At 46.7% G+C, this 11,676-nt stretch overlaps 1 protein-coding gene across 1 annotated transcript; it reads right to left on the bottom strand.

Moving 5' to 3' along the window:
* Positions 1-240: 240 nt before the first annotated feature.
* On the bottom strand, positions 241-10,851 carry Serping1 (serpin family G member 1). The gene is made up of 8 exons (XM_034496367.2): positions 10,764-10,851; positions 10,202-10,276; positions 8,445-9,093; positions 6,644-6,778; positions 5,456-5,659; positions 5,133-5,269; positions 2,806-3,025; positions 241-719 (listed from the first exon to the last, which is right to left on the bottom strand). The coding sequence occupies exons 2-8, from the start codon at positions 10,250-10,252 to the stop codon at positions 466-468; spliced, it is 1,650 nt and encodes a 549-aa protein (XP_034352258.1). The 5' UTR covers positions 10,253-10,276; positions 10,764-10,851; the 3' UTR covers positions 241-465.
* Between the last annotated feature and the right edge of the window lie 825 nt (positions 10,852-11,676).

Genomic DNA, 11,676 nt, shown 5'->3' on the forward strand with positions numbered 1-11,676 from the left:
TCACAGCAATAAAACCAAGACAACAATAAACTAAGACAACCATCAAAGACCAGTCATCCCCCAACCAACCTGCTCACTATGGAAGATACATTTATATGCCCAGGGAAACTCAACTCGGCAGATCAGCAAAACATTGGGGGCTTTAAGCCACTAAGTATAGAGTTGCTTATTACACAAAGCCGATGCAGGAAGCATGGTAATTCTTGTTTTCTGATACTGAGGTCACTAGTACACAGAGGCTAGTGAGAGAAGAAAATGTCTGCAAGCTTTATTTGTGGAGTTTGATAAGCTTAAACCATAAAACTGCAAAAAAAGTGGTTGATACCCTGGGGGTTGGTGGATAGAGACAGTTCCGTCTGCCAGTTCCTAAGGCTGGAAGTGGCTAGGGCAGGCAGTGGCAAGGAAATAACTGGATGAGCAGAAGCTTGGGGGGCAGTATTTATTCAAGCCCAACTCTTGCCTGTGTCAGGCCCTGGGGTCATATACACGGCCCATGAAGACTGGGAACTTGTGTTGCTGGTCCCAGAGCAGGAAGAGGAATGGTTGCTTCACCTCAAAGATAAGTAAGTTTCGGGCCACGGAGATGGCAGAGGCTGCAGCTGCTTCCACGCCTGTCTCTGTCAATTCCAGCACCGTCTCGTGTTTCATGGCAGACACCTCAAGATCCGGGTCCTCAGTCAGCCCACACAGGTTGAGATCAGAAGAGAAGTCAAAGAATTCTAGGGCAAAACCAAGAGAAAAGTAAAGTCAGACATCAGCAGGAAACTTTTGGCGAGTGGAGATTCTGCTCTTAATTTCCTGGGTTAGTCTCTCTCTCTCTCTCTTTTTTTTGTTTTTGTTTTTGTTTTTGTTTTTTGAGACAGGGTTTCTCTGTATAGCCTTGGCTGTCCTGGAACTCACTCTGTAGACCAGGCAGGCCTCGAACTCAGAAATCCGCCTGCCTCTGCCTCCCAAGTGCTGGGATTAAAGGCGTGTGCCACCACTGCCCTGCCCTGGGTTAGTCTCAAATTCCCATAGTTTCTTCCTCCTCAGATTCATGCCTTCTGGGATTGTCAGTGGGAACCCCTGCCAGGAGGCCCAACTGCCACTCTCAAGAGATGAGAGGCCTCGCTCTCTGCCTAACATCAACTCTCCCCTGAAGCAATGACATCACTGCTTTTAAAAGGACTTTGGAAACTAGAGATGGGTAATATGCTATAAAATGAGATCATAGGAGGGCGTAATCCTGTGAAGTCATAAGTCATAAATATGTAGTGGTCTCTGTCCTAAATTCCTGACAAAGAGCCCCTAAGTCCCTAGCATCTCCTCAGCAGCAGAGGTGTCATTTTAAATATTTAAAAGATCAAAACCTTTTATTTTAATATTTGTTTTTCATTTGTTTTAATAATTGTTTTTAATTTTGTTTTGTTTTCAAGATCAGGTTTCTCCATGTAGCCTTGGCTGTTCTGGAACTTACTATGTAGACCAGGCTGGCCTTGAATCCACAGAGATCTGCCTGAGTCTGCCTCCTGAGTGTTAGGATTAAAGGTGTGTGCCACCACCAACTGGGTCAATATCTGTTTTTTGATTCCTGTTCTTAGAGCCCCTGTAATTCCTCACAAGAAGGAGTGCTAGGTGTATCTTCTAGTCTATTATTTGGTTTTGTATCCTGATTCTAGAAAGTCAGATTGTATATTAGGTGGTCAAGTGTCAGAACAGGAAATGAGTGACCAATCTAGCTAGGGATGAAGCTAAAGCCTAGAAAATGGTGCTTCTGTGAGAGCCAGTGAGCTGTTCCTTGCCAGGCAGTGCTGGATTGTTGGCCCAGGTAGCTTGGGTTCTGGAGAGCTGGCTCCTGATGGCCTGGGTGTGGAAGAGCTGTCCTGATGACCAACTCAGCTACCAACCAGACCCAGATCCAGGGCTTTGCAATGGCCCACTCCAACATCTACCCCACCTATGAACTTCTGAAGTTCGTGAAATGGCTGGTCCTGCAGACTCAAAGCTGCAGTATCTCTGCACAACACCCAGCAACTTGGTGAGGATCCACTCTTGATAGTGTAGCAGAAGCCAGAGGCCTCGGACCAGCCCAATGACTCACTGCAATAAACATTTGCAAGTCAAGCTGCTTGGGCAATAGGGTGGGTGTACTTACTGTGTGACACACCGTGGCATACTACAGCTTCCATGGTGAGATTTTTGATTGATTGTTTGATTGTTCATTTTCTTTTGTGGGGGAGGTCGCAAGGGTGGAAGGTGGATATGGAAGGATGGGGAGACGAGTGGGGTTAGGGTACATGATGTGAAATTCACAAAGAATCAATAAAAAGTTAAATAATATTAAATTTCCCAATCAATGGGGAAAAAAATGAAAAACTAAAGTGGTGCTTGTAAAGTTCCCCCAAGAACTCAGAGCCCCTAAACTGTCATCTCTTGATTGATTCGAGCTGAGCCTATGAGGTGGTTGACTAGTGAGTATGGCTGGGGTGGTGAATGTCTGCAGCCCATCTGGGTCACATGGCTCAGTGAGCCAGAGGAGAAACATCCCAGAGATCTGGAGGTCTGGACTGCCACTGTGCCTTGACTCCAACTAGTTCGAGGGGAAGTCAGGCAAACTTTTGGTAAGTCACATACGATTTCAGCCTTTCAGCCTTCTCTGACCTCATGGGATAAAACCCCTGTCCCTTTAACTTACACAGCTGCAGCGTAAACTCATTTTAAGGATGAGAGGAAAAAAAGACCTGTAGAATGACAGCCACGTTTTAGCACCACCTTTCCTGCTTCTCCTCATGACCAGAAGAGTAACCGCAGGTGGCCAGGGCTCACCCAGTTTCTCCATGACTGACAGCATGTCTTGGCTGCTTTTTACTTTGATGCGAGGCATCGTCAGGTAAGTGGGCTGATATCTGGACAGCTCCAGCTTCTTCATGATGGCCTTGAAGACAGTGGGGTTGAGTGCCTCTTCCATTTCTTCAAGTTGGTGCTTCAGGCTCTGAGGTACCATGATCACAAAGCTCAGGTTGTGTGAGAGCTGCAGTTGTCCCACCTAGAGAGTATGAGATACACCATATTCGCTCTTCTTGCCTAGCCTCCTGTGCCCCAAGACTGTCTTTTAGTGTATACTGTTTCAATATGTGGCAGCTAAACCTACTACCATGCTGTGCCATGAAATGGGTTTTCAGTCAATCAATCTGACAAGCATGCTGGTCGTGGTGACAGTCCAAGGAATATGCACAAGTTTTGGATCATACCCTGGCTAGCTATGTAATAATAGGAAAGAGATTTTGTTTTTTAATTCCTTCTTTCTTGTCTTATTTTCCTTCCTTCTTTCCCTCCCCCTCCCTCCTTGCTTTCCTCCCCCTTCCTTTCCCTCCCTCCCTTTCTCTCATTCATTCATTCATTCATTCACTCATTCTTCATAAGATTTTATGCAATCCAGGATGGGTTCAAACAGAGGATGACCCTGAACTACTACTTCTCTCTCACCACCAGCTCCCCTTTAGGTTTTTCAAGACACAGTTTCTCTGTGTCCTGGCTGTCCTGGAACTTGCTTTGTAGACCAGGCTGGCCTGGAACTCACAGAGATCCGCCTGCCTGTGCCGCCTTGGTCCTGCAATTAAAGGTGTGTGCCACCCTTCACCTGACCCTGAACTTATTTATGACCCTCCTGTTTTAACCTCTGATGTGCTAGAATTACTGGTAGACACCATCACACCCAGTTTTATGAGGAGCTGAGGATCAAACCCACAGCTTTGTGTAGGCCTGGCAAGCAGTCTACCAAACGAGCTTGAGATGTAGTTTATTTTAGCCCTGTTTCCTTTATATTTCCGATTATTCCTAGATTAGTTTTAACACCAAAACCAAATCTGCCATGTAAATAGTTGTATACTGTATTGTTTAGGGAATAATGACAAGAAAAAAGTTTGGGTGCGTTCAGTATGGTTTTTTCTCAAAATGTTTTCTATTTATAGTTCTTTAAGTTCATGGACACGCTACCCATGGATGTGGGATGCTGGCTCAAAATCTCTCCCTCTGAGACACTGATATACACACACCCAAGTGTAAAGGGACCCAGAAATCTCCCAAGGTGGAAACCAGGATAGCTATGCTATGAAGCTGTGTTTTCCTTACGTTCAGTGCTGAGACATTGCTTCCTACCCTAGAGATCTGTGTCTTGCAGTTTTAGCAAGGCAGGAATGCTTAGGCACTGGGCATTGGAGAATTTACTAACTAGAATTTTTTGGGATCCTTCTCCTCCTCTTCATCCTCTTCCTCTTCCTCCTCTTCCTCCTCTTCCTCTTCCTCCTCCTCTTTTAGATAGGAACTCTCTATTATATAGCTCTGGCTGTCCTGGAACTTGATATGTTGACTAGGCTGACCATGACCTCACAGAAAACTATTTGCCTCTGCCTCCCAAGTGCTGGATTAAAGGTATGCACTGCCAAACGCAGCTTGGGCTCCATATTCTGTCTTCTCTCTCTCTCTCCCCACTAGAATTATATTGCTCAATTTCTGATAAGGAACTTAATTCAGCCTGGTCTGGTGGTACACATCTTTAATCCCAGCACTCAAGAGGCAGAAGCAGACAGAACTCCGAATTTGAGGCCATCCTGGTCTACAAAATGAGTTCCAAAACAGCCAGAGCTATACAGAAAAAAACCTATCTTGGAAAAAAAAACAATAAACAAAACTGAAAACACAACCAAAAAATTAAGACTTGTGTGAATATATATACTTAATACACATCTGCACATATCCAGTTACACACCTACAAGTGCGTACGAATACTGTACAACAAGTACACACACACAGAGGACTTGGTAAGCTACCAGTCTACCTAGCGTGCTGGCTGCTAAGAGAGAGATACACAGAATTAAAACACAACTCACTGTTTGCCATTTGATGCAGCAGAGATGAATGAAGAAGCCTTAGAAGCATGTCTAGACTCATGTCCTCCAGCCTAAAAGTCCCTGCCTTGGCCAAAACTAGAGAGAGGAGAAGGAGAAAAGAGGGCGGGGCTAATGGACAGAAGAAGCAGAAATGGGGAACTTGCAAGCCGGCATCCCATAATGATCAGGAGGAAGGAAGTCACTGCAGAAATGAAGCCAGGACACTCAGGTTTGAAGCAGGACCACAATGAGCCCAGAACTTACCTTGGCCTTCAAAGTCTGGTCACTGAAATGGGCCACAGGGTACTTTTTGCTATTCATCATGCGTACTTTAATGAAAGAGTTCTTGTAGAGGAAAGGCTCCATCATTTCCTTTTGCTCAAATGTTTTTTCCCACTTGGCTAAAGGAAGAAAGGGTGGCTGTAATGTAGGTAGGGACAGAAGGGTGTTAAAGGGCCTGTTAGGGAAGGGTAGGACCGTCAGTCACATGGGAATGTGGCTGTGGAACTCTGAGCCGGGTGGCATGTGAAGACAGGAGGGGAGACAGAACCGCGTTATGCACACTACCTGCCTGGCGTTTCCCTTACCACTCAAGTAGACAGCATTGAGAAGGACGAGGCGAGTGTCGGAGGGCAGGCTGTCTAGCAGTTTACTGATCTTGTGGTTGGTGTTCTCGGCCACCCAGGTATTGATGAGTTCTAAGTTTGTATCACTGTCTGAGGTCAGGACTCTGGGGCTGCTTCCATACAGGCTCTGAGAGGCATTCACATAGGCACTCCTTATGGCCAGATCTGAGGGGCGGGACAAGGCAGGGAAGTGTGACTCCTCTGAGCCGTCCTACCCTCCTTCAAAGGGCAAGTATGTGAACGAGCACACTTCCCATAGGTTCTGGTTTCGCTTCTTCTTCTTCTTCATCATTATCATTATCATTATCATTATCATTATTTTCTGAGATGAGTACACTGTGTAGCTCTGGCTAGCCTAAAACTCACATAGACAACATTGGTCTTGAACTCACAGAGATCTGCCTGCCTCTGCCTTCAGAGTGCAGGGATTAAAGACCATCACATTTGTCCAGGCTTCTATGGTTCTTCTTGCTTGCTCCAATGATGACAAAATACTGGAGTAGACACCAGCTCACAAACTGGCTCAAGATGCACAATTTGGTTTATTATAGATGCACAAATTGGCTCAAGAAAACAAACTGGGAACTGAGAGCCACAGAGCCGCTCCTCCACAGTCCTGCTGCTGCTGCAGACCGGTGCTTGGCTAGCACACATTACAGCTTGCAGTTGACTTTCCTCTCTTTCTTCTCTTATTCAGCAGGAATAAACCCTACTTCCAGGCCTCAGTGAAAGTTCATGATCAGACTTCCTAACCTTCGCTCTCACAACCCAAGTCTACTGGAGGAAATGTGAGTTCTTGAAATAGTGGACTGCTTTGCTGAACTAAATAGATCAATATATTTGATCAGAGACAAATTTGATCAAAATAGATCAAAACCCTAGGCTTTGCTTGTGCTTCACACAGCCTAAAAACCCAGAACCTTTAACCTCTAGACCTGCTGTTAATGGGTACATAAGGATTTCTTATCCTAAAGAATGAAAACAATTTGCCCAGGTCTCATGGGAAGAACAGTCTAGCTCCTGGATCCACCTGAATGAAACTCCTGCTGAGACCCTCATCTGCAGTTAGTCATCCCTAGTAAGGTTCTTGTCTTGTTTCCCAGGTTTTCTTTTCCAGAATCATCCACACTATCTGCCCTGGACACTCACCTGGGCTGTGGAAAATCTGAGACACCGAAGTGACACCTTTGGATGAAAAGCCCTTTAGAGCCTGGTGGACACAGGCAAAATCCTCAGGGTAGGAAAGGATGCTCTCCAAGTTGCTCTTGGTGCTGTCTCCAGCCCCTGCCACAGAGGACAGAGAGAGATGAGGGTGCTTGGGAGAGGAGTGGGAGACCTACTATGTGAGACGGGGGCTGAGGACTGGCTAGAATGCAGGGTGGGTTTTGCTATGTTGGGGGTCTCAGAACATCAGAACTGTATTCTGGAAGACAGTTCATGTGCCAGGAAGAAGGTAGTGGGCAGTGAGTCGTCCCACTAGACATTTCCAGGGCTTCGAATATTCTCCTTCCCTGGTTCTCTACCTTTGTGAATCCCATTCATCTTTCTAGCCACTTCCACATTAACTTTGATTTAGATGGTTCGGATTTACAAAGGGTCATCCTACAAGCAGAAGCGTTTGATCACTATTATAAAAAAAGGGTGAATATTATTCATCATCATCATTATTTTTTTTTTTTTTTTGAGACAGGGTTTCTCTGTATAGCCTTGGCTGTCCTGGAACTCACTCTGTAGACCAGGCTGGCCTCGAACTCAGAAATCCACCTGCCTCTGCCTCCCAAGTGCTGGGATTAAAGGCATGCGCCACCACCGCCCGGCAATATTATTCATTATTAAGCACTTACTTAATAATAAGCATTATTAAGACTTATACATGTCTTCTCTGCTATAACAACTAAAATTTGTCAAGAGCCTTCCTTCTATTCCAGGTATTCTAATACCTCTCCTATGCTACCTTATTAAATTGTCACCAAGCCTTTTACATAGGATACTCATATAATAGTGCCTATTATATAGAGGAGGACCTTAAATTTTCAGGGATTATGTTATTAATATATCTAAGGCCACAGAGCTAATAAATGAAAGATGAATGCAGGATCTGAACTAAAATTAACGTATTGAAACCAACTGACTAGAAAGGACCTCACAAGAGACTTTGAGACTGTCTGAGGAGGACAGTCTGGAGAGTTGGGTGCTGCCAGCTACGGTGGGACATTAGGACTTGGGGATGTCAAAAAAAGGAATCTTGTATGTGTAGTTTCTAAAAAACCTTTCTGGAATTTTCTTTGCTTGTCACACCTCTCCCCCTCCCCCTCCCTCTCCCCCTCCCCTCCTCCTCCCCCCTCCCCCTCCCCTCCTCCTCCCCCCTCCCCCTCCCCCCTCCCCTCCCCCTCTCCTTCCCCCTCCCCCCTCATCTCTCCACTGCCTGTGTTAATTTTGTTCTTGCCTTTTCCCAGCTGAATCACTCTCCTGAAGGCAGAAGGCTTTTTACCTCCCTACTTAACAGGTAATAGGCCAGAGTCAAGAGAGGTTAAGTGAACTGTCCATGGTTGCATAGCTAGGAAGTACATCACCATGATTCTATCTTGGGTCTATCTCTGGTGATTTCATCTCTCTTATCACCTTCCATTGCTTTGAACCAAGACTGGTGACTGGGACCTTATTTTATATGTTATTAATGAGTCCATAGGGGTTTAGTTTATAAGTAATCGTACAGGCTGGAAAGATGGCTCAGCCATTAAAGGCAGGGCTCACAACCAAAAATATAAGTAATAGTACCTAATTAAATCGTTGTTAAATGAAACAATGTTCAAGAATGAAAGCCTACCACCCCTATCATGTAGCCCATTTTACAGCTTCTTTCCAGAGACACAGCCTCCCAGTGGGTCTGTGGTTGGTGATCCCTATAAAAGGGTCCCACCTACAGCCTGGACAGAAGTCAGAGTCTTACCAAGAAGAACTTGTGTGAGGAGGCTGGCAATGCTGAATGGGGAAAAGGCCATGTTGGTCTCAGCATTCTTGCTAGCTGAGAAGGCGTGGTAGAGCTTCACAGAGAAATCTGTCAATGCCTCCGAGAGCATAGCCTCTGAGGAGTCTCTGTCTGAATCAGAGCACTGAGCAAGTGGCACTGGGCAGAAGGGTTCAATAGGAGCCTGGGTGGGAGGATCTGAGGTTGTGAAGGGTTTGCTGGAAGAGTTCAGAGGGGACTGGCTGGAAGAGTTCAGAGGGGACTGGCTGGAAGAGTTCAGAGGGGACTGGCTGGAAGAATTCAGAGGGGACTGGCTGGAAGAGTTCAGAGGGGACTGGCTGGAAGAATTCAGAGGGGACTGACTGGAAGAGTTCAGAGGGTGCTGGCTGGGAGAATCCATGGGTAGCTGAGCAGCTGGCTGGACGTGCTGGATGAGGGACTTATTGGCTACTTTATCCATGGCAGTGTCATTTGTTATTTTGGTGGATACACTGGTTGTTGACTGTACTTTGGGCTCAGTGGGACTCCAGAAACCATCTCTTTCAGGGAAGTTGTCTCTGCTTTTCTCTTGAGCCACCAGTGGATCCTGGTTGTTGTGGCTGGTGGCTTCGGAATCTGAGAAGGCTCTATCCTGTGGTTCAAGAAACAGTGTTTCATTTCCTGGTGAGCCATAGCTCCCTCAACCATTCCAAGCAAGAAGAGAAGACTGGGGACATATGATACCAGTTGCTTCTGGTACAACCTGGCAGGTGAAACCTTGGACCACTCCCACAGTTCCTTAAGAAATAGGCAATGCTGGGGGGAATTCTCTGCAGGAGACATGAGGCAATTCCAATTTTGGTTACCGTTTATCTGTGTTCAGTGACCGCCATGCAAGAAGCTGTTTTCTTGTAAGTATCTACTTGTTTTGACTCACTTGCTAGGCTAGTGCATTTGTGAGTCTTATTTCAGGACTGTGGATTTTTCCAAGAGCTGATGCGGTGCAGTAGTGGGAACTGAAAACAATTTAGTATCCCAAAAGGAAAGGAAGAGATGGTGGGGACTAGCTACAGTGGCTCAACCTGTAACCACAGTCTCCTGGGCATTTGGGACGTGGAGAGAGGAGAGTCTTCTTATGTAGCAGTGTATTCAGAATTGGGAAGGAAAGTGTGGAAAATCCAGATCCCTTGTTTAACCAGACATTATGTGCTAACTCCTCAGTGTCACCCAAGATGCCAGCATATTCCACTGATCATCCACCGGAAGCTGTTTTCATGAGCTTACTTGTTAGCCCTGTCCTGCTAGACTACTGGGACCACACTCCTCATTTCCTTGGTGTGGGTCTGTGTTCGTCTGCTAGACTTCTTTCTTGCAACCCTATTTCCACAGACCCTAGCTTAGAAGAGCTCGTCACAGCAGCATGGGGGGGTCGGGGTGGAGGGTGTCTGTTTTTTACCACTTCGGGCTTGTTCTTCATCTTGTCTTTTATGACCCATCTAAGCCCAGCTGATGGGCTGGGTAGAGTCTACGTATTCTCACTTTTACGTATTGGGTTATGGAAGCCTGAAAAAGGTCCTGCCCAAGATCATTCAGCTAAGGTACCTTCCAATATACAACCCAGTCCCTCCAGTCCCTGGTCTAATGCTAGTTCAAGGCTTGAACATAAGACTCCCAGGAGAAGCGTCCCTCCTACGCCAAGGACTGAAGGGTTAATTCTCACTTCTACCCCGACCCCACCTCCTCATAGAGGGACCACTTACCCCAGCCAGCAGCAGCAGGAGGAGGGTCAGTGGGGTCAGCCTGGAGGCCATCTGGGCAGCGATGTCAGCTGTGTCCTACGAAGCCAGTTAGCCTCAGAGCCAGGCGCGGAGCCTAGAAGCTCAGGGGGTCCGCCCCATCCCCGGGCCCGCCCCCATTCCATTCTAGGCCTCGACCCCTCCTTAGTGTGTTCACTCCTCCTCCCTCTGGGGCAACCTTCTCCCTGGCTCCGCCCTCTGTTTTGTTTTCCCCAAACCGCTTCCCTTTCCCGGCACCGGCTGGCCCTTCTCTCCCTTCAGGCCCAGGTCTCTGCCCATCTGTTCAATCTCCCTGGTCCACTTAACTAAACAATAAGCCAGAGGCAGCAGGAGGAGGGCAAGGGCGAGCTGGGCAGCACAGCTTTGAGGGAGGGGAGGAGGAAGAAGAGGCAGAAGGCTCAAATAGAAGCAAGCCTATGGAAACTGCAGAAATAACAAACTGGACAGTAGGAGAGAAGGAGGCTGAAGAACTCCCTGCCAAGCCCTCTTTAACTTTGTGTTCTTCCCAAAGCCCCCATTACCAAACCTGGTCCAAGTTCTTAGTCACTAAGCAGCTTCAGGGCAGACTGAGAGGACAGCCGCAGAGGGTCAGTGAGGGTGGGGTGTGGGGGGCAGTCTCAGCTATTGGCTGCTTCAGGATACAGCCCAGTTAAAAATTAAGGATGATTGATTGCTAGTGTGAGTTCCTGTAAATCAGGATGGGACGGATCGGACCGAGTCTGGAACTGTGGGCCAGTGTATGAGGTTAGCCTGGGGTCCCTCCTGGAGTTGGGGAAGATGCAACAGGCTGGGATAAGGAACCTTGAGTGCAGCTCTTAGCCATCTTAGCATTTCTTGGATCAAGATAAAGGCAGAGGAAACACAAAACGGGCCCAGAGTTTGACAAGGGACGAGCTTTTTAAGATTAATGGGCAAAGCAAACCTTTGGTAGTAGGCCACGTGATAGTTAAGAAACCAAGCCTTAAAGGTAGTTAAATTTTGTCTGGCCTTAACATCGTCCTCATTTGGAGATATGCCAGGGACCCGAGTCTCCTAAAAACCTAATAGCTTCGGGATCTGCCCCATTCCTACACATAATCACTGCTTACAGTTTGAGAACAGGGAATCTGAGGCTACCAGCTGAGCCCCGGTTTTACCACCTAGTAGCACAACAAACCAAAACAACAGCAAAAACCAACAACTGAAACAGAACAACACCAACCTCAAACCAGCCCCCCAAACAACAAACAAATCCCGAGGTACATGTATTTGTGGCTGCGTTGTCACAATAGGCTTATTATGGAAAACCCTGGCAAGGGGGGACTCTGTTAGACTTGAATTTTAAGTAAATCCCATGCAATCTTGTAATCGGCTTGTGATAAAACTTTTTGCCATTTGTCTTGTATCTAAAATTCAAATCTGACTGAGCAGTCTGTAGTTTATTTTGGATCTAACAGTCC

This window comes from Arvicanthis niloticus, chromosome 2 (genome assembly GCF_011762505.2).
Source record: "Arvicanthis niloticus isolate mArvNil1 chromosome 2, mArvNil1.pat.X, whole genome shotgun sequence".
Lineage (NCBI taxonomy): Eukaryota > Metazoa > Chordata > Mammalia > Rodentia > Muridae > Arvicanthis > Arvicanthis niloticus.

Coding starts and splice junctions, on each gene's coding strand:
- Serping1 (XM_034496367.2), bottom strand. CDS start 10,252: ATGGCCTCCAGGCTGACCCCACTGACCCTCCTCCTGCTGCTGCTGGCT. Junction 9,094..10,201: donor TCCTGCTGCTGCTGGCTGGG/GTAAGTGGTCCC, acceptor CTTGAACCACAG/GATAGAGCCTTCTCAGATTC. Junction 5,270..5,455: donor CAATGCTGTCTACTTGAGTG/GTAAGGGAAACG, acceptor TTCTTCCTTTAG/CCAAGTGGGAAAAAACATTT.